Source organism: Pleuronectes platessa, chromosome 11 (genome assembly GCF_947347685.1).
Source record: "Pleuronectes platessa chromosome 11, fPlePla1.1, whole genome shotgun sequence".
In the NCBI taxonomy this organism is placed as follows: Eukaryota; Metazoa; Chordata; class Actinopteri; order Pleuronectiformes; family Pleuronectidae; genus Pleuronectes; species Pleuronectes platessa.
The window spans coordinates 18793080-18820148 of NC_070636.1; the positions used below are offsets into that span (position 1 = coordinate 18793080).

General features: G+C 41.0%; 1 protein-coding gene across 3 annotated transcripts in view; it reads right to left on the minus strand.

Moving 5' to 3' along the window:
- babam2 (BRISC and BRCA1 A complex member 2) overlaps positions 1-27069 on the minus strand; it is an 83683-nt gene that overhangs the window by 3974 nt on the left and 52640 nt on the right. For all 3 annotated transcript variants that reach the window (XM_053433836.1, XM_053433837.1, XM_053433838.1), the window contains exons 7-8: positions 21849-21958; positions 6963-7062 (exon numbers count right to left, since the gene is read on the minus strand). In XM_053433836.1, the coding sequence (XP_053289811.1) occupies positions 6963-7062; positions 21849-21958 (210 nt within the window). The remainder of the gene's footprint in view (positions 1-6962; positions 7063-21848; positions 21959-27069) is intronic.

Here is a 27069-nt window from a genome sequence, read left to right on the forward strand (position 1 = left end):
GTTTTTGCGTCGCTCTGTTGCTGCAATGTATAGCTGTGTGAAGCACTATTTGAACACGGTTTGCAGTACACTTGCTCATGTTATCGTCCATAAAATTGTAACAGTCCACGCAGAAAGTCAGACCTCATAGTTTCAGCTGCAGTTGTGTGTGTGCAAGTGGCATGTCGTGCATTTCGCTGTCTCATGTAAGAACGTATCTTTCAAGATGGAGATGTTTATTTCTGTGCACGCACCGAAGTTTCGTGGTAATCCTTCCAGTAGTTTTTATGTTAACCTGCTAGCTAACAGACAGACAAAACAAAAACATAACTAACAAACACCATACTGTATTCTCATGTTATTTATTAAACTTGATTATTAATAAAATAAATTGTTGGTACATACTATCAAACCACAATAATTTAACATCTTGATGATAATAATGATAAAATAGTAAATTTTTTGGACAGCTAGTGAACCTTTTGGAAATGGTCATCACAGCTGCAACCGATTTTTTAAAGATTTTGACAAGTTACTGAAAACATAGGAATAGAGATTAATGGTTAGAATATGGTTTGTATTATTTTCACCTGTCCTCGCGGTTTCAGGGTCTTTGTTGCCCTGAACTCAGCCTCTGTCGGTCTCAGTCTGGCTCTGTGTGATGCCAGCAGAGAGGCTTTCTGACTGAACCTACCCAGAATGTAAACAATGCCTTGGCAGGAAGAGAGGATTGACAGAGGTGAACGTTTTAATGGTTGCTTTCACTTTAAAACCAGACGGCTCAGAGTAACAAAAGCAGTATTACATGCAGTCTTTGTGAGGGTCGAATTTAAATGTCACAGAAGTACAACGTCTTTAGCTTACCACTTGACAGCCAAATAAGCTGGTGTTAAAAGCTCTACCATAGAGTCTGTCAAATGCAATGAGAAAAGATTGTCTGCTCAGGGTACTGTGTTAATTTTACTACATTTTTCAACATTTCGCTCCATATTTTTGAGTGGAGCTTCAATGCAGCATTTTTTCCTACTTAAAGCGATAGTTCACAGAAAAATAAAATGCCGTCATTATCTACCCATCACTGTGCCAATGGAGGGATGGGTGAAGTATTTGAGTTCACAAAACATGGTTGGAGTCTCAGGGGTAAACAGCGTAGTAGCTGATTCCAATACAATTGAAGCAACTAGTGACCTCTTCTTCAGATGTTATAAAACAACAGAAAAAATTGTCTGCAAGCCCTGACGTTGGTATTCGAATCGAAACGGCATTATCTACACCGTGTTTAGCCTAAATTGCCTCCTTGGAGACGATTCACGTACGCATGGGCCGACTGGAAACCTGCACACACTCTCGCAAAAGGCCACGCGCAGGGTTTGCGTTTGTGTGGTTACGTCCGCTAGCATTCCCCCGTCCAGTAGTGGACTTTTGGGCCTAAAACATGGTGTAAATGAACTCATTTCCAGTGGAATAGGAATGTCTGGGCTTTTGCGCTACATGCACGTTTAGTAGCCTGCTTAGAAAACAAGAAAAACTGTTCGTCTGGATCAACATTTTTGTATTGTCTACCCTGATAAGACACCAAAGCAACTGCTCCTTATCTGTGAATCTATCATAACATTTCCCCAAACAGGAATTTCCCGGCTGGACTTACTGCTGTGATGCAATCGAGCATTTACAGAGACGACTAATACAGGAATGAGTGTGAATTCAAACAGTTAGATACATATACAGATACAACATTGCCTGTTGATGTGTGATAAAAGATTATCCAAAGAGGAGAAGCTTAGGGCCCCCTTCAGAGCTGAGCATCCCAGGCAGGTGAGAAGGCCTTAGGTCAGTCAGTCAGCCATGAAGGTGACTCTATAGACTAGTGATCAAACTGAGGCCATGTCTCTGGAACACATGGCTGATTACTGTACACAGAAAAAGTAGATATCCAGACTGAGAATGTGCAACAAGGTTCCTGGTTCGAATCGACCGGGGTCTTTATGTGTGGAGTCTCCTCGTGTCCAGTGGGCTTCCTCCCACACTCCAAAGACATCAAGGTTGATTTGGAGACTCAAAATTGTTGTGAATGTGAGAGTGAATGTTGGTTTGTTTCTGCAATACAGTAGCAAAACGTTTTGAGTGTACAACGCATCTCGCCCAATGTCAACTTGGATTGGCTCCCGCGACCTTCATGGATAATACATGGATGAATAGTTCTAGGGGCCAGTTTTCTCCTCACTCTTATTATTTGTTTGGAGCATTAAGACCATGGAGGTACAATCTAAGTTTTGGCTGGCACTAAACTTTACAATGAAAGATTTCATCAGTGGCAGATCCCACTGTTTCCACAGTACCTAACTATTATCAATAGAATAATGGCCAAGATGGAACTTGTGGTTGACTTTGTGCTATCTGCTAGCCAGGATATGTGGCTTATCTAAGGATTGTAACTGTGGGGACACCTAGGGCCCTATTTCAAAGATCCAAGCTCATAGTCTAAAGCACAAGGTGCTTTTACGTCATGTTCAAATCTGCAGAAAAAACTTGTTTCTGCACCAGGGGCATGGTTCAAAAAGGATTTGCTTAATCTCTTAATGAACCATAGGTGTGTTTTGGGTGGAACATGAAATAAACGTCATCAACCATTCCCACAGCCAGGTGCAGTGGCACCATGATGGACTGAACACTTGTCTGCAGAGGAAATGGTCATCTGTGTGTGTAACATGTTGTGCACTTGCATATGTAAGCACATTATACTATCATGATAATCTGCCCTTAAAATACCAGAGAAATACTTTGCCAATGACTTCAAACCAGGATCCGGTTTTAGTTGGTCAATCACACAATCGCTCTCTGCAGCCTCTAGAAAGCAATGCATTAACAATGAGCCTGACCACACCTCATTTTAAGACCAACTTGCACGCCTTTGAACACCCATGGGTGCGGGTGTTCAAATGCGTGCAAGGGCATTTGTTATTTAAACAAAGTGGGGCAGGAAAAGTACAACTGTGTCAACCTGAAACTACGAAAGACAGTTATGTCATGCTTTGCAATCACTTTACGTTGGTTGTAAGATATGCCCCTATAGTGGGAGAAAATTATATAGGACCTCTAAAGATCTATTAGGCTTCCACTAAAATAAAGCTTATATCAAGTAAATATTGACAACTGAATCTTAATAAATACAATAATGAATTTGGCAGGAGTCATATTAAAAATGAGGGTTTGATCTGAAATGTTTTTATCAACCAATAACATAACATGATGATGTTTCCCATGAGAGAGGTTTTCATGATACAGTATGATACATAAGCCAGGGTTTCCTATAGTGTATTAGAGGCAGATTACCAAACATTAAGACAGTTTTTGTGATGCAACAGGAACCTGGAGGCAAAATGTGCACATCCTTTAACGGTTTGGAATGATTGAAGTGCTTATTGAAACTATTATTTAGTTACAGCCATAATTTGGACAAAGGGTTACATTTTGGAAGGTTAAGGAGTTGAACAGTCTGCAGCAAGAGGTCAACTTATAATGATGACAGTGACTCTATAACGCATAACATAGTACTGTATTGCTGTAACAGATTATTTCTCCCTCCTCTAAACAGGCAGAAACAACTAGTATAATAGCAGTTCACTTGAGGACTGGATATATAGACAGCTGCAGGCAGTATTGGGTTACTACATGGTGCTGATTACTCATTAACCATGTTTGAATGACAGTGTGTTGTGAGAGAGGAAAAGTGTATGACATCTCTGCAGAGCTCTTAACAGTCGCCTCCTACTGAGTTATGCTTTTCATGGGACAGTGGACTCGAAAATTGAGCTTTTCTAAAAAGCTACAAGGGCACATATTCAGTAAGCTTTTTATTTAGTTACATGGACAGTGTGTGCTCCTGTTTCAAGGGAACTGTGGATCAGTGAACTTTCACACCCATACTGGGAGAGGATTTTCCGCCCCCGCTGTCACTGTGACTCGAAGCCAAGTCCTTCTATTGGCTGCCTGGAGGCTTGATTGATGCAAGACAGGTGATCTTGCTCTGCAGGTATTCCAACCTGCCCACACCCATGACTCCCTCGCCCCATGCATCCGTTTTTTTGTGTTTGTGCATGTGTCGGTGGGGACTGTGATGCAACAATGCTGAAAGTGCTTCCTGCTGTGTGATTAAGAAATCTCTTCTCACTCTGTCACATACGCATTTACACCACCCCCGGCTTTCAGAATATAGAGAGTGGCTGATTTGATATCTCGCTATGAATTCATTTTAAAAATCAATGCTTTTGGGGATCTGATGAGCTTAACACACAGGGTGTACAAAAGGAAACAGTAGAGAAAAATCATAATGGATAATAGAATAATAGCTTAAAATAATTGTATTTGAAAGAAGTAGGGGAGTGATAACATGCTGACTAATTTTCATTGACAATTATGAATCCTAGATCAATAAATCCTGAAATCTCTGTCTGACAGTGGGACAGTTACATGTGGATTAATGACAAGGTTACAAGTTATAGCTATTCCCCACATGATGATAGAAAAAGGTAAAGGGTCTGGTATCTATCTAATAATTCCAGGAATCTTTGTCTGTCTGACTGGAATACACATCTTGAGAACACTTCTTTTATCCGGCTTCACACTTGGCATGTCTATTGTTAATAGCCTGAGAAAGTGCAGTGTCAAATTTGTTGTCATTTAGACACAGGATACATTCAATATTATTTACATTTGAATCAACAGGCAGCCAGCAGTCTGTAGCAGTCAGTGTCTGTTGATCAGTTTGCATTCGCGGACCGATCTGAATATTCTACATCCTCAAAAGGTGGTGGTCGACAACTGGGTCAAAGCTCGGGTCACCAGATCATTTTTATATTTGGATTCAATTTATCTTACCATATCTGACTGAAGAGGACATTCACAGGTGTCCCAAATCTTCAGCATGGCAGCAATATTCATAAATCCCTCCCTCTTTTTCAATTTGACTTTAAAGTTAAAGCACTACATTAATTTTGTTGCCGACATGCTTTATATTGTGTAAAATTACAGAGCATTTATTTTGAAAAGCTGTGAACTTGGGTCTGAGGGTGTTGATTGCTGAACAGACCTCTGAAGGAGCCGGCATGCACAAAGAACTTCTGTTTCTTTTTATGAAAAACACTGAATATAAAATCTGGTTGCAGTTTGAGAAAGAAATCTGCAACCAGCATTACCATAGGCCATCAATCAGCCCATTACAAAAAGGTCAGTTTGTTCTAGGCACTGCAGTATATTAAAAATTTGCAAAGATGAGTTTAGTACGAGAAAACTGTTGGCAACAGTTTAATTTTCTTTCGACTGAGAAAATGTCCGTTATCTGTATTTGACTGAGGAAATACGACATGCAAGCTAAGAAAGTATGACAATGAATTCTGATTGATTGATTCTTTGTCTCGTGCAAGTAAATGACATATGTATGTATCACATTCCGAGGAGAGGACTGAAATGCCCACGGGGCCTATTAGCTTCTGAAGCTGATTTCCATGAGTAATTTTTTGAGTGATACAGATGCCAGGTTCCGCCATCACCCATAACACTCACAGCTGAGGTATGTGGCAGGAGTTCTGTCAAAACAATCATAGCATCTGGAATAAGTGGGAGGAAATAACTGATAAATGGATATAAAAAAAAACTCTGCACAGCCTGTCCTTGCACAGACTGCATGCATGTTTGCCAGGAATGCTAGAATGATGTCTCTTATCCTCTACCGTTCTTTGGCTTCATTTGATAAATACCTTACACAACATCAGATGTGCGGAAGCTGAATAATGCTCCGTGTCTTTTATTGCTCTCACAAGCTCAGGCTACTCTGGTTGCTCAAAATTATACTTCATGCTATACAAGTGACACTATTTCTTTTAGTGTGTTTCTGCTTGATAAATATGCGGCAACAACAATTTACAAATAACAGTGTGGGATCCAGGTGCACAACAATGACAGCTTAATAGTGACATGAACAGCCAATCCGTTGCCATATCAATGATTCGATGAAGGATACCGTAAGGAAAGTGCATTTCTAAAAGGCAGCAAACACTTTTTCTATCAATCTCAAATAAAAAGTGCATCTCGCTTTTAGCTGCACTGATACACTTGAGATTCTGATGATTCACAATGCTAAGGCATATTGTATAGCACTGATTGCTCTTGCTGAAAGGAGCCAGTGGCCCACCTCGAAATCAATGCAGGACTGATGAGTGATGTGGGTTGTAGATGTCACCACCAGAGAGCGAGTGAATTTGCACTTGCTCTCTGGTGGTGACATGAGGAGCAAACCCTCCTTCTCCTCTGTGTCATGCTGCCTGTATCTGCTATTGACTCTGGTTTTCAACATGCCTTTCCAAACACAAGCTGTGGCTCTTTCAGGGAGGTGGACGAAGCCGCTTTGACACTGGTGGACTTAAACAATCAGCGACATTGAGGTCAGTCAGGGACACGAGTGTTCCAGACACTCCGAGTATGCTGGTCAGAGTCCAGGTGAATAGGGGGAGATGGCGGGTAACTGCGTGTGTGTATGGGAGACTGTGGGGGATGGGCAATTCTCCCGAGGGATGTGGCATTACAATGTGTCTACACCGCATATCTACCTGTCAACCTGCGGAGGCCAGGGAGCGCTTAGACAGGCTATGGAGGTTGGCCAGTACGCCCACGATGGCACAAGCCAGATACACATGCTTGAGTGAACATACACACATTACCGCACACATCCCTCACTGGGCACATGCCTTCCTGCACCAACGCTTACAAATATACAATAAATAATTCACATACCTGTCACACACTCACATGGAGGGTAAAGAATATTGCTCTTAATCAAAAATACCAAGACATGAAATGTTGCAATGAATGTGAAATAATGAAAGCCCCAATGCTAATGGTTAAATTACTTATTTGAGGTGAAGACAGGGACACAACATACAGAGCATATTTAAAAACAGTGTGTGAGCTACAGCGAACACTTTTACCTTGCTGGTGAGTAACTGGCACACCTGAGGGACATAGTCAATTAGGCATCCTCCACTGGGGAATGCTGGGATATGAAGTGCAGAGGAGCCTCCCAGCGCACTGGTTGAATGAAAGAGAGTTGGCAGTTAGTCTTCAAGTACATTGTTATTACTGTTCATTATTTTTCATATGATACTAGTAAAGTCTAAATTAATACAGTTAACATTTTCTCAATAACCTGTGACAATCAGGTAAGAACATGTTTTCACAGACTTTCTTAAAAAAAAAAAAAAAATCTTTTATATACAAACGTATCTGTCTCTTAGTTCAGTACTTTGTAGAATCTCGTTTGGCATCAATTAAAACCTCATGTCTTCTTGGGTAACTCTAAGGCTGCACTTGGCTATCAGACACCTATACCAAAGCCACTCTGGCGTTGTCTTGGCTATTTGCTGGAGCAGGTTTTCTTCGAGATCCTATCTCAAGGATTTCCTCAAGGTCTAAGATCCTCTGTCTGGCCACTTGACCATAAATGCCTTATTTGATTTAGTGCTGTGTCCTTTCAGTGGCTTCTCTAATCTCAGACATCTGAAGTTCTGTTAGAGTGTCGTTGGGGTCTAGGTCAACTCCCTGAATAAGGCCCTCTGTTCCCAGTTGCACAGTTTGGACAGACGGCCAAAGGAGGAAGCCTGGTTGCTCCAAACTTCTTCCATTACATAATTATTGAGGCCACTGTGCTCCTGGAAACACTCCGAGCTTCGCAATGCCTGTATACACCTGCCCGATCTTTGCCATGTATCTACTTTTAAAACAGAGCTCTATTTAGAGATCCTTGGACTTTATGTGACCACCTGATTTTATGTAAATTAATTTGAACTAAGAACATGAATTTGCTGCTCTGTAGTTAAAAATAACGTTACTTGTGCCTGTGGCATCATCATCCTCCTTCACTCGTTCTTATATTATTTTGACGTCCTGATTCAATCCTGCAGCGCAGCTCCATTAGTGATTAGTGCATGCTTGTTTAATCATGCTGCTGCAGCTCCCCGATGACTAACCAAGCGAAGTAGTCACTCCCTCAGTTTTTTCTAATCTGGGGCAAAAAACAAAGAGAATACCCTGAGGATGGGTTAAAGGTCTTAGGGAACCGCTTATTGGCTTTTAATGCTCACTTTAAGACACATAGAAGAGGATTTCTTCCAATGCTTTCTATTTTTATTCCATTCATCATTAGAGCAGGACAGACTCAGGACACTGAGAGACACTCTTATGTCATTTTAAAAGAAACATTGTTGCGGATGACAGACGTTTACCAAGTTAAGCGTGCATGATGCATGTAAATAGCACACATCCTGTACGATCTCTCCAAATGTCAAAGATCACATATGTTAAGATGCAGCCCCTGAGGCTTGTTCTTTAGTTGATCAGAAAGTCTATGATGTGCAAATGGTAATTGTGTATTTAAAGGTGAAACATAACAGTGAGTAACAGAACCACAAATCATGATCCCACCAATGGATAACATCATCCATCCACAGATGTGTGGAGTACGTGAAAATAGTTTCCACATTTTGTCATTCTGATCAGCAGCAGCTAACACAGACATCTAGAGAATTTCACAATACTCCGACTCCCAAAGAAACGTTGTGGGAGTTGTGAGCTGGAAGGTGGAACACCTCAGGATTTTCAACATCTTACCGTCATGACCAAAACCCACAAAGTTTACAGGAAAAATGATGTGTTAACAGGGGTCAGGGAAAGTCCAAAAGCAGGCGGACGAGTCTACATGCACATTCATTCAGAATAAATAACTACCGCTTGCCTTGTGTAGGAAAGAGCTGATCTAATCTAGTTTTGTGATGGTGTAAATTTTAATTTAGCTAAAGATAAGAATCACATCCATCCTCAAAGATTGACATATGTTAACAGTGTTTACTTCAATCGTTTTGAAACTGCGATGCCATGCAAACTGATGAAGCTGTTCTCATTGTCAAAAGGATTATTTTCTCAAAAACTCCAGAGCCACAATATACATAAGGCTTTTCACACAATTAGCATTTTCCTGTGCATTTTGCCGTGTGCCGATAAATGGTCGATTGAAAAATAGCTTACAGCGATGAGGAGAGAAGCCTTTGAAAAATGAAAATCTAAATGATGCCCATCTATCCTCCCACAGATCTAATCATTCAGATGGAAATGCGGACAGAGGCACAAAATAGACGGTGGAGTGTTTGTCAGTCATTTGTGTCAATTGAACAAATGTGGTGCACTTTGTTTTTCAGCATTTTGGCCTCTGGAGTACTCATTTGAAGGAGGACTGATAAGGCACTGAGCTCATGTCCAGCAAGCAAAGGGTCTTTCAATATGTTAAAATTATATGACAGCGGTTACCAACTGGCCTAGCCTTAAGGTCAAACTTTTCCCTTCAGGTCATGATCGACACACCACAGTCAGTGGATTTAAACCCATGACTGAAAACAGTGTTATGCAATAAGCTACACTTAATTTTATTTTAGACAAGATGAAAACTAAAGGCAGCTAATTTAACTAAATTAAATTAGATAATAATACAATAATTGGAATAATGTGGTTTGGCCCCATCAGGTCCCTCTTACCTGGGGCTCCCTTAAAATGCTCTGGGGCACATAGACAGTATTTTAAAGTTTAAGTGGGTCAGGCTCCGGAAACACTTCATCATAAGGTCTTCATGATGCAACCAATATCATCTTTTGTTAGAGCCTCTCTGCCCAGTTAATGTTTTCGCCTTTCAAACTCCATACCCCCGGTGTGTAGCGGGGCCTTTTTGTGTTATAAATTTGTAGTCAAGTCCAAACTGTTATTATCCTGATTAAATATTTTCTTGGACTCGTCACAGCTGCTTCTGGGCTAGAGAAGGCATTATAAAGCTGTTTATAAAAGGCTCAGTGGTACTACCCACAACTACAACACTGACCTTTGTAAATGTGTAAAACCAGCAGTGTCCCTCTTTAAAGAAACAGTGGGTGCTCATCTTAAGAAAAAGGTCCACCATAGATATGATAAAAGCACGCTCTATGAGTGCACTTTTTGAATAGGGTCCACTTTTAGATAAAAACACAGTATAAACTTGAATTTTTGCACAGTTTGTTGAGTAATGGGTGATTTGCCATTTGGAAATAATGCCTGAAGTGTTTCTGAGAATTTATTGTACAGTGTTATGCGACTCCAGTATGAGTATTATACTGCTTTAAATTGAGCTTTCTGTGGGAGGGCTCAGAATGGAGACATAATGGTGTTTTACTTTCAAAGTGGCACCCTGAAGAGTTCCCCGCTTATGTCTCCACTGGTGACACTACTCTAAACACTGCCCACACACACACTTCAGTCATCAACCCCTCTGAGCAATGTAACCTACTGTATGACATATTTACACTATACTGTATACATGCGTACATGTGAACGAACACACACTGTACAGTGACAGGGCTGCCTGTGACTTCATCAAGCACTGAGATTATCCTGCGTGACTCAGGTGGTATGGTGACGAAGCTCAGTTTGTTTGTTTGTGGTTTGGTGTGTGTGTGTGTATGTGTGTGTATATGACAGTGCAGTGACACAGCGTGAGAACAGATAAAGGCAGAATTGTAAAGAGGGCAGACATGATTCATAACCCAAGTGAAAGATAAGGCCAAGTAGAACTGTTTGGAGATTCAAATGTAGTTTCAAAGCAGGAACATTTCCATTTTGATTGCCTCCTTCATTTCCTAAAGCCTGGAGGGTCCTTAGAGGTCCACATATGACTCTGTTTGTTGACTCTGAAGACTAAATAACATCCTATTCCTCGACTGTTAAACTGTAAAGGCTCTCTTGACTTATGTCAACAGGAGTCAGTAACCTTTCTGTTATGAGGTGACCACGTTTGCATAACGAAGCAGAGTGTTTCTTTGCTTCTTTATTCATCATCCACTTGGAGAAATCCAGATTAATCAGAACCTTTAGCCACAGTCATTGAACACTCTCACTAGAATACTGGAGAAACAGGAAAAAAATGATTCTATTTCACCCATCAAACATCATCGGTTGCTGACGGAATTTATTGGTGGGGTGGGTGCTCATGGCCACGTGAGCTCCATGTACACCCCTGCATGTTGTTGTATAATCTCAATTTCCTGCCTAAAAATTTCATAAAGCAGCTGTAGCAGATTCTGAACTCTTAAGCTTGAGTGCTGACCAGGACAGAAAATGAGGGGACATACAGAGGAAAGTCCATACATTGTTTTTTTTCTTTTTTCTTACTTACTTTAAGGCAACTTTTAGTTGTTATGCTTCAAGTCACTGCAACAGTTTGCCCGACGACCTGAGAGATCTTTGAATGCAAGCTCCAAACCTCTTTGGCCTAGTTTTTGATTGCGTAGGGTTTACAGACAATATTTTATTGCATCTATGTTGTAAATGATATTCCATTTGACCTTTCTTGTAATAAAACTATATTGAATATTTTTTATCCCCTGTTATGACCCTTTTATTCTATTTATTTTACCTTTTTATTATTATAGGTTTTAAATTGTACTTATTTAATTGTTTTTGTCTTACTCATGGCTCATCAGTTACGTGTGAAGCACCTTGAACTACATAAAGCCTGTTTAAAAGTTCCTATACAAATTAAGTTTGATTGATTGATGGAAAAGGTGAATCTGAGGAGCTTGCAGTCCCTGGAACTGTCCTTGTCCAGAAAACTGAAATAACACTGACATCACAAATTAACACAGTTTGTGCGACAGAAGCAACCATTTCTCAAATGAATTGCATTTATATACTAATAATTTATAACAGCTTATAGATTTTGTGAGAAATATAAAATATGAATAAATATATTTCATCTACAATAATAGAAAATATTTAAATGAATGTATCTGATAAGTTGCAGAACATGAATGTGTCAACAAGATTTTCAGTTGACTTGACAACATAGTTCATATGTTTTCCTTCTAGAGTCCATGCCTGTTATCAATGCTAACATCTACCCATAGCAACCAGAGCATGGTGACATTTTTTTTATAGTAATGCCAAGTGCTTGGTTGAGTCTGGGATCTTGACATTTGTTAAATATTAAAAAAAAATCTAGGTTAAATTGAAGCACACAACAGAATAAGGCTTCTTTCCAAAACAGAATCCTTCCTTTTGTGAAACCAATAAGATTTTAGGAGCCTAACACAGCCTGCATAATGAAGGCACCTTAGCAGAGCCGATCTTAGTCCTCTATCTGTGATTACACAGGATGCGTTCAGACTCAGTCCTGACTGCAAGTGAGGAATCTCAAAGCTGTATTGCTAGTTACACATGTTAAATGGAACAGAATTGATTAAAAGCGTAACAAATACAAGCTTCTCTCTGTTTGCATTCAGTCAAACTTTATAAATTAACACATTGCAGGAAGCAATTAAGATTTGTTCAATATATGGTGAAACAAGAAAACAAATCACTTTTCCATTACACCTCAAATATGGTCTGGAACAGTATGAAGGACCGATAAAATATTTAACTTCTCAGTGCCACAAGATTAATACTGACCACCACATAATAATTATCTTTTCTTTTTTTTCCAGACAGTACACATATATTGACAACTAACATGACAATTTATAAAATATGTTTGTATGATTTCTATCTTGCATGGTAACTTGATTTTATGTAATCTTTTAAATGTTATCTGAATTTCCAATGACATATTTAAGTCATGTCTCTTTACGACAGCCTTCTTATTGACAGATTCAGTGGAGATATAAAAAAAAAAAAAAAAATTGCATTTGAAGGGCCAACATATTGAGTAGGGTGTGTTACCAATAACAAAGCCGCATCACCAAACTCACTTCATGCAGCCACATAATGCAGAAGTGTTCAAGGTGACAAGGAGGAAGAAGTAGCAGAGTGCTTTGAGATGCTGAGAGTGAGAGACGTGTCTGTGCTGATGTTTTCCACTGCTGAGTGGGTTCGCTGGGTTAGGTGTGAATTTATGCTATCAGACTGACAATTTCCGACTGTGACAAGATGTTCACAAAACCTTGAAAAATATCTTATCGAAATGCAAAGATTTTCAAAGACTATACAACACCTCTACAGACCCTGGAGAAGGGACACACACAAACTCTACACCCACACAGGCATATGCACACACAGATACTCACACACATCAGGGGGCAGGCAAGCATGTGTGCTTAAATGTGTGTGCACACACACACACACACACACACACACACACACACACACACACACACACACACACACACACACACACACACACACACACACACACACACACACACACACACACACACACACACACACACACACACACACACACACACACACACACAGGCACCTAAAGGCAAATGCAGATACACAAACATTAGTGCACTGCAGCCTAAAACTGTCTCTCTGTGTTGATTTTTCTGGGCTCCTAAATCTGGTTTGGGGGCAGAGACGGTGCCCACTCGATTCTTTTATGCAATGCAGCAGGTTTTCTGGGGGAAGGAGAGATGTATCCAACTCCTCTCATGGGCACAGTAAAATCAGGTAAACGAGAAGCAAAAGTGAAAATGAAAGGAGTGATGGGTCTGCTTATAAAACAGTTGGAGAAGGAGAATAAAAACAGACAATGTGGATAGAAATAAAAAAAACTGCAGACGTGGTTCTTAACGATGATTGCGAATGAAACAAAGAAATTCTGTGAAACTGCTTCGAGCTGCACGGACACAATCGCATCACTTACTCAAATCTTTCACTGGTACAAATAAAACCTAAATAAAACATGCTAATGAGTATTTTACTGCTAAAAGTAGGTGCTTGAAGAAACACGTCTGGCTAAATGCTCCAAAAGAGCAATGCAACATGAAGGATGTATTAAATCGTACGTTTGGGTTCGTTCAAATGAAAATTTGAAAAAAATATGTGTATAAGCAACTATGTGGAAATGGGTGCTCGTAGTGATGAACCCACACTGGTGTTCCTTAATGCGCTCATGACATTTAGTGTCTGCTCAGTATTTTGGTTAGCTTTTTGTGTTTCACAGCTTTAATGTTTTACACTCATCCGTTTTGTTTTTCACCATCGTAACAAACAGTTTTTAGCAGTAAAGCTCCTAAACCCCACTGTCCACTAAAAGCTCAGCAATAAAAGACGGACAAAATTTGTGAACTGGTTAAATGAACATTCAGCAGCTGAAGAGCCAGAGACTTCCCTTAGGACGTGGAGCGCAAAACAGAGCAACACACAATTAATTTAAATGAATGATATTGACACAAATGAGACTGCTAACGAATCCTAATTTCCTTACATACGTGACAGTATCTTACAGTGGTTGCCACACTAGCTTGAAGTGTAATATTCAATCGCAGCTTGTTTCTGTTGAAACAAATTTCCATGCCCTCTGGAGCACACCACTTTTTTTTGAGAATGTTAAACAATGATGTAAAAACAGGATTGCCTAAAGGATCCTCTAGACTAAGTTGCCTTGGCAGAAATAGTTTGATGCTTTGTGTAAGATTGATGTTATTCCACTGGGACTGATATGTTTGATCTGCATCTTCTGAAAACCTTTGCCCAATCTGGTAAATCAGGCAATGACTATTAGTCCCCATGGTGCAACTGGTTACGCAGCACAGGGATGCACAAAGGGCACATAAATACAACACTTAGACCATAATACAAAATACATAAATAAAGCACAAAATTAAATAGGTAAAAAAAGACTGAAAACCAATTATTGAAAACGTATAAACTGAGGAGGGTAAAACATTTGATATAAAGAATGCATAAATAACTGTAAGTTGTATATCCACTTGAGTTTCCATTTCCTGCTGCTGATAGGAAAGACCTTATTGAGTACATTTCTGCTTTTAACCTTGAGCCATTGAAACTGGCAGAGAAAAGAGAAAGTGAGCACAGACTCAGTTAAACATTAATACAACATTGTCTTCAGGCTTTTGTCAAACTGAAACTTAGAGAGCTTCCTGAGACAAAAGAGACGCTGCTGGCTTTTCTTGTACACTTTGTCTGTAATACTCTCAAATGTCAGTTTATTGTCTCCAAGAAGACTCTTATTTCTATCTCTGGCTATCAAACACTTTACTGTCTGAAGAGCAGGGAGAATGTTGAAAAACAATTGAAATATTCTTGGGGATATCTTCAGATGTGGAAGTCAGGATCATGGTCCGGATCAAGGTTCACATCTTTGTTACATTGAAAACATTTGATCCAATTTTGGTTTCAAATTGCAATGTAGGAAGCAGATTATCGACTTTTGTGTGTTATACGCATGTCCTGTCATCTTCACCTATTCGGACTGCATCTACCTATACTTGACAATGATTGGTTCGTAGATGGCTGCTGGTACATACTATTGCTCCATAATAGACAATCAAAGGTCCAACATGGCAGTATGTCTTATGTTGTCATGCTGTCAAATCAGCGGATAGCAGTCTTTAAGTTTAAATGGAGAAAATACTGTTATATCATTACGATATTGTAGGATGCGATGCAAGCAATCCTGCAAGCTGGATTGACTCAGTTTATGGATAGACTTCTGCTTCTTTTCCTTCTTCTGTTGTTTAACAAAAACACCTCCCAATGTGTCCAAATTCTCCAAAAGAGTTTTCACACTGCAAACAAACCAAATCCTGGTTCTGTTTTATACGGAACAACACTACTTCTTTTGGTCTTAATACATTTTGCTCTGTTTGTCTGGACCGTGGTCTGAGTCACCTTTCTCATCGGTTATTTTAGTTCAGACTAACAAACAAACAAGGTAGGTGTGAGAGCGCCCTTACTCTACATTCAGTACTAAAAACAATTGACTGAACCTATTAAAAAAAACGCCCGTCGAAAACAGGACAGTGAGCCGTTTCCTCGCTGTTGAACAGGCTCACTGTGACAGTATCATCAAACTCCAGTGTGTGATGGTTATCATACACAGATGTTCATATCTTTAATTGAAATGTATAAAGACCAGAAAGAGCACATTCCCAACTGACTCCCAGTTGAGCCAAGTGACCCTGATCTTGCCCTTTCTCAAAACAACGCCATCCCACTGGGATACTAGATTCCTTGCAAAGATGCTATAACTCACAACATCCACTGTTAAATTAAGCTATCCAACAATTCTAACCCCAAATGCCCCCAAAGAAAAGCACATTTTCTTCAATTATCTAATTGTCTTAGCTATTTTGAAAGATAGAGGGAAAATCAGAACGAGCTACACAACGTGACACCATGTCTTTCACAGTTGTTATCTTCTCTGCAGCCCCATAAAACATTATATAACAAAAGAACACTGAATCTTAAGCAGGTAACTCTCTAAGCAGAGTAACACCCATTTGACCTCTCATAATCAATAATTTGTACAGAAAAAGAAGCAAATTCCGTGGAACAGTTCTATCAAAGAGAGAAGCGAATGCAACCTTCTACGTAAACTGTACATTATTGGTAAAAATGTGGGTGTCTGTCAGGGTATTTCAACATCATTTTTCCTCCTCTGTAAGGCATAAAAACATTACAGTGACGATCTGTTTGAAGACAGAGGAAGAAAAAGTAATAGAAAGCAAGAAAGAGAGAGGAAGAGGGAATAGAAATAGAGGTAAAACACTGTAGCTCAGGGGGCTTACGAGTTTGCGTAGAGAGCTTTTAGATCCGAGCCCCTGCTGAAGGAGAGTAAAAGTGAGATATCAAACAGCTCAGGAGTGATGGGAGAGAAGAGAGGTGGAGGAAAGAGAAAGGAGAGAGAGAAAAGCTCTTCTCTCCCTTGTGCTGTATATGTGTGTGTGTTGTTTTTTTTCCCTCGCTGCATTTCAGTCAAGCGAGGGACGACCTTGCTGGGTAGAGCGCAACGCTTCTCTCTCTTTCAAGTCCCACTCACTCTCTTGGTTCCCTTTGAGGATCAGCCAGAGGGATCAGCAGAGGGGAGAGACTGATAGAAAAACGGAGGAAGATGGAGAGAAAAGAGACAGGCGGCAGACATTTGAAAAACGGGAGGGAAAGGGAGGAGGGGTTTGGAGGAGATAGGATCGAGAAGACAAGAGTTAAAAAGTGGATAGATAGACAGGATAGCAGTGAAGGATAAGGAAGGAAGAAACGGGAGGATGGAGGATAAATGGACAGATGATAAAATGACAAAATGATTGATCAACGACAGAAACAGGAAAAACCCTGAAACATCTTGACAGAGAGAAGATGTAGCTGAAATGACAACCTGTAACAACACTGAGCTCAAGTGGGTCCAGAGCCGGAAAAAAGATCATGTCTGCAGTTTCCTACAGCTGTTTCTTGTCATGACGAACATTTTTAAAGGGGACATATTATGAAAATTCCACTTTTGTAGTGCTTCTACACGTTAATTTGGGTATCTGGCATGTCTACTGTCCCAAAAACTCCAGAAAAAACAACTCCTGTGATTTGTTGTGGTTCCTCTATGTCAGAAACGATACGCTAGAGTGCGTCGAATGGGATTACGACCGAAATAAACGTCATAGTCACACCATGCCCATGAAGGGAGTCTCACTACATTGCCTACATGGCTCCACCGGCCCGGTTAGCTCGCGAGCTAACGCTAGCCGGGGATCCGGGCTCGCTGCTGCTACCTGTCAGACATTTAAGTGGCCGCATAAACAAGGGACCCCCGGGACACCTCTAAACGTTGACTCAACAGTGTGGAAGGATGCTGCTGCTGCGCCAGCTCAGGCTCCCACTGCTCCCACTGCGGGGCTGCGCTGGGGAGCTGGGGCTCTCGCAGCCAGGCTTCGGCCCGACTATTTGCTGCTCTCTCGCACTGTTATGCATGCTCACGCTGGTCCATAATATTTTTACTGCCCACGCAGACAATAAGAGTTCATAGTTTCAGCTGCAGTTGTGGCATCAATGCAGTTCTTTCTCTGAACCAAGAACTGATCTTTCACTCTTACTCTTTACTGTGTACCTGTCACTTCAAAAAATCGACACGCTACTTTTTGCGCATGCTCTCCCATTAACGCTATACATTGAAATAATTCCGGCGGAAACACTGTGATGTCTAAACAGCCCACAAAGTAATAGCACAGTCCTCCGTCTGACTCTACACAGGAAGTATTAAGTCCCATCGCAGAGGGTAAATCCTCTGTATTTTGGCAGAGGTCGAATTTAAATATCAAATATTGGGTTTTGATTATATGACTCTAGTGAAATGCAACCCATGAGGTGGCTTGAATCATACGATGGATTGATGTACACAGAGGGGCATTAGTTTGGGCATCTCTCTGCCCACTGGAGTAAGGGAAGAATCAGGAGCTGTCACAAAAATAACAGTCAACTTCATCTTCTTATCAATGCTACTCCACCCCTCTAATGCAGTTTGGAAAAATATGAGCGCTGCATGAAATCAGATCACTGACTACACATGGTCAACTGTATAATTTATAACTTCATTAAAAAAAGCAAAACATGAGTTTGTGTGGTAGCACTGTAAAGCGATATCAGCTCATCTGTTGCATATCTGACAACGTAACTGCTCCACAGGTGTTTGCTGTGGCATTAAACCGCACTTCCTGTTACCATGGTAACCACTAGTGTCACCGGTAAACCATGACTGGAATCTTTAAGATTGTGACTCGAAGGGAAGGGAGGGAGGGAGGTTGGTTAAACAATAATAGTTTGTAAAAAAAAAGTTAATTAAAAGACAGGACAAGAGAGCAGTGTAGGAAATCAAGAACCAATGGAGGGTTGAATGGATATGTGGACAGATTGCGACAGAAGAATATCAAAGCATAGGATGTTTGATTAAGAACAAAAAATTTACAGGCTTTTAACGTCATAAAGAAACCCTGAATATTTTGACACTGAATAGATAAAATAACCCTGTACCAACACTGGGATCAAGTGGTGCCAAACCAAATCTGAGTGAATAGTTGTCCACAGCGGCTGTATCCACCATTTCGTCACATTAAATCGGATTTAAACATTTCTGCACTGTTTCTGCACTATTTTATCGTAACATTATATGATACTGTGAACATTTGTGGTTGCTCAGGTTAATGCAGAACCTCATGCATGTCGCACCATATCAGATGCTTGCTGGAAAAAAAACAGTGATGTGCAGGCACACTGCAACAAATGAGTTTTCCTCTTCACTGGAGCCAGCGCAGAGATAATGGGCAGCTACACAAGACCAAAGGACTAACAAGGGTCAGCAAGGACATGGAGGAAAAATAACAGGGTAACAGATCTGCATAAACACACGTACAGCGGAAAGGCTGGCTCGCACACATGTGCATGCTAAATTAGGTGGCAACCATAATGAATACAGCACAAATGCGCTGATGCACAAACTCACACACACATGCGATCGTTTGTCTTCAAACAATGGTGAAGAAGACATACATTCTCGCCCTGGGTCATGAATTAACACACTCCCACACAGCTAACAAAAAGGTGCACAAAAGCATGTAGCGGAATACATTCACACACAGCCTTGATATGCATATGTGCAAATATCTCCAGACAAAGAGGCAACATTAAGCAGGAGAACAAGGGTGGTAAATGAGAGTTTGGCTCAGCACAGCGTGGTAAAGCCTCTGCGTTTTCAGATCATTCTTAGAGGGCTTAGAGGAGAGGGGTTTGTTTTAAGGCCTGTCCTCCTTCATCGAACCCCCCGTCGCTCCACCTGCAACCACCCCTCTCAATCCCATGCGCCATAGCTTCGCCACTTCTTGCTCTTCACTATAGCCCCTTCAGCACCCTTCTGTCTGTTCTCGTCACGCAACTGGTAGTGGAGGAGAGCCTCTAACACCACTGCAACAGCTTCATTTGGGCCTGTAGCCTCTGTAAGGTCAGTCTCCCTCACATACACACAGCTTCATCATGGAAGAGGCAGATATGCAATGAACGCACATATCCACACCCTGAAGCATTCCGCAGTTTCCCTGCTGAGTGGTGTCCGTCAAAAACATGGTGGCGTCCATCAGAACAGCACATAACAGACTGACAATTAAAAATGACCACAAAAGTATGGCATTCGCATGTGCAAATATAATTATTAAACTAAAGCTGAAATCTTGTATATTTGCGTTAGTTGCTTAGTAGTAAAAAAATATAACGAAACATCCTGGAGGTTGTAGTACAACAAGGTCATAGCAGAACTGTGTCTCTCATGTTATTGCTTTTATATTTCTTACACATGCACAGCCCAGAAGAAACTAGGATATTGCAGGAAAAGCAGTAAGTAGGTGACCTTTGTTCTGTGGGGCACATGCTTAGGGTATCTTGTCATGGTTACTGCATGGGAATATGGTCCTGTTGTGGTTCATTACAACCTATCGCAGTAGAGTAGTGCATGCATGTATCTACTTTAGCAACTGTGTAGGAGAGGGAGAGACAATTGCGTAGACGTATAAGATGGGAAGATGTGCATACATGGACTGCAAATGACAGACAATAGAAGATACAAGGAAGAATCTGATAATGGTCAAAATAAAAAAAATTGGGAGAGCTAAACAAAATAAAGGAGACAAGGAGGAGCATGGAAGATGAACATGAAAAAAGAACATGTTAGACAGGGGGATGAGAGAGAGAGAGAGAGAGAGAGAGAGAGAAAGAGTGGTGGTGGTGGTTGTTGGGGGGAGCAGAGGTCTCTTAACCTGGTGCGACGGTGCGTGTGCTTGTAAATAAACATCAGCCTGAGATTATTCCGAGCACGAAAGCCCAGACTGTGGGGCCCTGAGGTCAGAGTGGGCCCATACCTGTCTCTCTCTCTCTCTCATGCACACACATACACATACACACACACACACGCACGCACGCACGCACGCACGCACGCACGCACGCATGCATTCACGCACACACTTATCTACATCCACTCCTACAAAAGACTGTGTCGAGAGCAAAGCCTATTCAAATACAAGTGCGTGCACACAAACCCCTGAAACAGACATACATTTGTGTTACAAAAACCCACAAGCATGCATGCAACCAAACACAAGCACAGAAAAACACACACCCCCAAATGCAAACTGACAAATGCATACCAACACATACACACAAACTCTAAATCTAGCCAGACAAAAAATGGATTTGATCAAAGAGAATACACACACTGGTGAAGTACCCACTCAAACAGTGCCCACAGACTCACAGAAAACATTCCAACCAGGCCTGTATGCGCGCACACACACACACACACACACACACACACACACACTCTCTCTACTGTTAAAACCCCAGATGTCTGCAGACATCCAGTCATCCCTGGCTCAGACGCCGTGTGTCATCCATCCCCCTTTTTGTTTTGTTCTTCCCTTATTGTTTTTGAGGAACTGACTGATAAGTCCAGACATTGGGATGTGGGATTATTCACAATGACATAACATGTCGCCAGATTCACAGCACACTCACGCTAATCCGTCAACTACATCTTGCGCCCTCGAAATCAGAAGGAGTGCCGAGCGGGCCTACATTACCTTTGGCTGACCTTCCCTGCTCCTCCCAGTGAGTCTCAGGGTATTCAGGCTTTATTAGTGATGAACTGCAACAACTTTTTCTTCTGTTTTTATAATTTGCATGTAATGATATAACCCCCAAATGTAAATACAAGATTTGTACAAAGGATAGTTGACTTTCTCTGGTGACACATCAAGGAGATGCTGTGATGACCATGACGTTTTTTTGACACCGGTATGAAATAAAGTTTGTTTAGATCAAACTGGTTACTATAGGATCAGCTTTCTATTCATCACGGAGCAAAATATGTAAGTATTATCCTGTTAATATGTTAATATTAGTTGACTGATGTTGAGGTATGGGGAGGGGACTACATAAATAACTCCTTGTCCTCAACAAAACATACATTTTACCGAATTAACTGATAAATGGAAAACACACTGAGAGACTGGTCGGTGTGATGTACTCACTGTTCAATGCTGGGGGAAAGGTAGAGTTTAGGAAAAACTTGAGTGGCCTCAGCATCCTCAAAACTCACTGAGAGAAGAGCCACGTCCTCTCCAGGGTCCAGAGCTGTGTCCTGAGAAAGACAGTAGACATGCTGAGGATTAAATTCAGCATAAAACACACAAACATATGAACAAAAAACCATTGAGATTTATGGATAAGATATGGTTACTTGCGCGAGTAACCACAACCTGCTAATATTAACCAGTTCTCTTCTGGAAAAGAGGAGAGGAGTACAACTGGCTGCAATAACTACCATAACTATGTTGTCCAGAAGACCATCTGGGTGCCAGAATCTGTCTTCTGTGATTTGCATTCTCATAAATGACTGGCTTATGTATTATATCATCACACTTATCTTTTGCCAAATTCAAATATTTTAATTCGAGAGGGTGAAGGGAATAATTCAAATTTTGCATCTTTGCATTTACTTTGTACGTAATCTCATCGTGCTTCGAGTTAGGTCTGAATGCACCAGTAGGTAAGTCATTTCCCTGAATTATAACTGAAGTCATTTAGAAATTGTAAGAGGCTAAACTGGAAGAGAGCCGCAATGGTTGTCGATGCATTGCTGGATTCAGATTTGGTGGAAAATGAACTCTGGGTAAGATGCACTTCTATGTGTTCACAACAAGTGTGCGAGTCCCAAAATATTGAAAGAGATGAAGAGGAGAAGAGGAAAGACACCAGAAGAAACATCTGTTTTGTTTCACGCCACATTAGCTTCAACAGCTGCACCATGAGGCTGAGCTGATGACTGCGAGCACCAATCAAATCATGTGTGAGATGGATGCAGAGGCCACCCGGAGCTGCTCGCTACCAAGCCTGTCTGCCTCTCCAAGGTTCTAATTTCTCATTCTGTGATATTTTTCCTAGAGCATGGCCACTTCTGAGACACTGTCATTAGTGTGATTCCACATCAGCAACCATTCCAGGCTCTCTCATGCCGACAGAAGCTCGGCGGCGTTAATCAAATGTCTTACAGATGGTTTGAACTCATCCATTTGTTATAATCGCAGCCCACCGTGGTGAGAGGAAATCTAACCACCATACATGATGGACAGAGGCAGAGTGAAACCAGTTTGCAGCATGGCAGCCTCAAACATGTGATCAGGCCTATTAACTGATTACACACATTTTGGTCTGTTAATCACAGAACCAAAGTGACCATTGGATAAAAAAAAAAAACCAGGGCTGAGTGGGCGGGAAATAAAATTCCTTCACTGAACATGTCTTCTTCAAGTCAAGCGGAATTAATCTTCTATGCATGTAATCTAATGATTATGAACACAGTGTTTAATTAAAGATGAACAACTAATAATAAATCAAAGAAAAAAAAAAAGTGCTTTGATGATAAAATTCAGGGGTAAGGGCAGCAGTTCTGTCTTTAGTATTTAACATAGAAAGCACATATGAGGATCATTGTTAAGAAGTTCTTTAGTCATAAATACATTAATAATCTAACATCGGTAGTCTCAACGATGGCTGCTGCTCTGCTGACTGTCACGCAGTTTGCCTTGTCACTACAAATACATTAGGCGGTGAATACATAAGGAGTCGATGGGAGGCGGTGAAAAACAGCAGGCTGTGTGGCATTCAAAAGTGTTGCATGATGGAATCAGCTCACATCAATATAGTGTGCATTTGTAAACAAGAATTGCTCTGTGTCTCACAGCAGCGCCTGCAGCTTCTGCCGCTGACGATATGGGACGGACATGAACAGGCATGGCGATGTGGGGCAGGAGATGGCTTTTCTTTTTTGGTGAAAAGATTGCTTTGCTCCAGTTTGTAGCTGTCAGGTTCCGTTTCTGTCTTTAAAGGTGATTTAATGGATGCTTCCTTTGGACTGGGGCAGGGTAAACAAATGAATGAAAACCAACAGGAAGGTGAGAGGGCCAGGAGAGGAAGATGGGTCGGCTCAGTATGGGCTGCAAAAGGCCATGCCGCAATTCGGTCAGACCAAGGGTGCTGTTGCAGGGACAGCCTTTTTTGCCGAATGATTCAGACTCATCTTGTCCTGAGAGACAGCAAAGAGCTGTCACAAGTCACGTTGCATCAGTGAAACAAACAAGCTCACAATAACTAAAGGCAGAACCTTTAACTTTTAGCTGTTGCCATTGTAAATTAAAAGTGCTGTGCAAGGAAGCTGAAGATTTGCAGATGAAAATAGTTATTTGGGGTTTTCAAAAGCACAAACTTAAAATTCAGTCTTTGGATAAACAGGGTAAAAAGTTTTTTTTATAGTGAGCTTTAATACTGTTGCTTATTAGACAACAGTCAGAGAGATAAACACAGAGTGTGGAATCTTTACTCCAGTGGCTGCAATGCTGTTCGCCTGCGTCCCCAACCTATTAACTGTGATGGACCTGTTAAGGTTTGATCTGAGGAGACCATGAGACAAAGTGACTGTTGCTGCCCTTGTTTTACATTAAACAACAATAAACAGTGTCAGAGTGTAACAATGTTCAAGTCGATCTGTTTGAACTATACATTTTTTCGGGCAACAGGATCTCAAACATGTCATCAAGGGGAAAAACATGGTTTAAGATTAAAATGTAGTTAGACTAAATCTATTATTGACATGTTGCCCGAGAGATTGCATTTGTCACATTTTTATGAGTCACTTTTGAAGATTTGAATTTTCCACTGATCTTGGGAAGGTTTGCTTTATTTCTTGTGTTCAACGGCTATGATATATAACTGGATTTATTAAGCAGATAGATAAACTTGGTTTATTAGGACCATTGTAACCCCAGCACTGCCCAGATGCTGTAAGGGATAATGCAACTGTGTGGAAGGAAGCTTGTGAAAATGTATCCTAAAGAGAACAAAAGTTGACCTTTTAACCTGACTGACTTGAAACCATTACTTAAATTGAAACAGAGGAGCTTTTTCCCAAACTAAATGCCCCAAATGGCCATTATTTGTTTCTGTGCACACATACACACATCCTTCATCCCCTTTAACCAAATACACTTGAGGGCAACTGCCGCTTGCTTATGTAAACAGTTAGTAGAGAATTAACATTTAAAAAAAAGCCTCTGCTCCACAGGCTATAGTTAGGAGCTTAATGAAGAGACTTCTTCATTGGTAAGTAATGAGCACGGAAATGGCCTCGGTCAGACCACTCTAAGTAAAGGAGGGCGTCCTGCAGGGGTGGTAGTTGGACGTTGAGGCAGTATTTACTACATGCCCAGAGAGAAAGTGACTCAACTGCTTAAGGACTGGATTCAAGAAGAGTGTGCCTGCCTGCGTGTGTTCGGCCATCAAGGTTAGTGAGTGCCTCAGAGTCAATCCCTTTCACGTGGCCGCCACCCCACGTCTTCCATCCTCCTTTCTCTTTCAGACGTATGTGTGCGTGTTCACTCACATACACACAAAAGCAAAGACTCTATCCCTTGTGTCCGTTCTAGTGTCTCCTGATGCCCCGGCCTCTGGCATCTCCTCTGTGTTGCATGTGACAGGTTGGAGATGTGACAGCTGTCCTTATGCCAGACCAAGTCTGGCCAAAGTCACAACACACACAAACACACTCGTCTGCAAACGCTATACAGGGGCTCGACTGCAGGGCTAGTACGGAGGAGGTAAGGGCACTTTGTCCGCCTTCTTCGCCCAACTTTAAATGTCATGCCCAACGTAATGGGGCGGCTTGACTGACAGCAGGGTTGTTGCGCAAGGACATGTCCAGCTTTGAGGCGAGCAGCGTTGAGTGCCCCTGTTCACATGCCGGACACAGCCCCTGAAAAACAACTGATTGGGAAGCATTGTGGCTTCCAAAAGAAAATGTTGAAAACTAGAAAATATCTCAGAAATCCGGGAAGAATAACTTGAGCAACACTAGTGCCCAAGTGCAAGAGGATTCAGTCTTGAAAGGGTCTATTTACTTGGAGAGATCCTTCAGTAAAATTACCATTAGAAAAAGAGGTTAGAGTTTTTAATGCAGCATCAACAAATTTCAGGGCCACTGGCCAGATAGGATAACTTTTGCAGTTAAGTGAACATGTGACATCAAACTAGCAGCAGCAGCTTAGAATAGCAGAGGTAGACATGCCAATGTCCGCCATTTGGAGGTAACAAATGTAATGTGTCTAAAAAATTGTCTCAACTCTGGGTAATGTGTAACAATGGCAGTTTCACTTTAACTTAGTTATAATACACATATACACTAAAATGTGTGTGTTTAAGGTCTTAAACCAGCAAACGCTTAAAAGAGTTGAATCCACCCTGAACATTGCTGCATGTCATCTGGGCTGTAAGATGCCTTCCCTGTTACAAGCAGTGCACGTCGCGTATGTACACTCTGTTTAGCTCTTTGTCAAAACCTGGGTATTATTGAGTTCATGCACATATTTTCTGTCTTTGATTGAGGTTAGATAACTATACGTTTATTTCTCTGCACAATTAAGGACTAGATACCAAACTGAATATGGGCAGCCTACACGATCCAATACACTAACCTGACTGAGCAAATGAAGGCCGTTGATTCACAAAGATGGAGACCTTCAACTCGTGAGGCTCACTTGTCTGCTGGCTGAGGGTCGACTATATATTCACGACAACTAGATTGAATAATGATGAATTAATTGTCCCAACTTATCTATAAAGAATAGCTTAATTCACCCATGTAAATAAAGGTGCAGTAATTCAGGTTTCAGAGGAAGAATATTTTACTTTCTGGTGAAATACTTTAATCATGTTAAGGTTCATATGGTGTTTCAAGGTTAGTAAGAGAAATCTGGGTAATTCAGCATGTATATCCTTTGTTATTATTCAAGTGTGCATAGAAGGTCAATATTAAAAAAATGTATCCAAATTGAATGATTGAAAACACTGGAAGAGCGTTGGCAGAGCAAGTGCTGGCAAAATAATATGCACAATGTACACTTCAGGAGTAGTTTTATTTAATTTACTCAGCAAAACAGATATACTTCGGTGTAATCTTAACAAATGTTTGACAATCAACATATCAGAGCCCAAATATTTGTATGCACTAGTGCCCAAGTGCGTTCATTGTCAAGAGCCTTGAACTCATCGGAAACAAAAGCACTGACTACTACAGTGAATTAAATTATACTTTGAGTCATTCTCCAGAATATAGAATATGTCTGACATAAAAAGTTATCTGGATGTGTCAGCCTTTCCATTGAGACTTTGACAGAGACTCACGCCATCTCACCCTAAGGA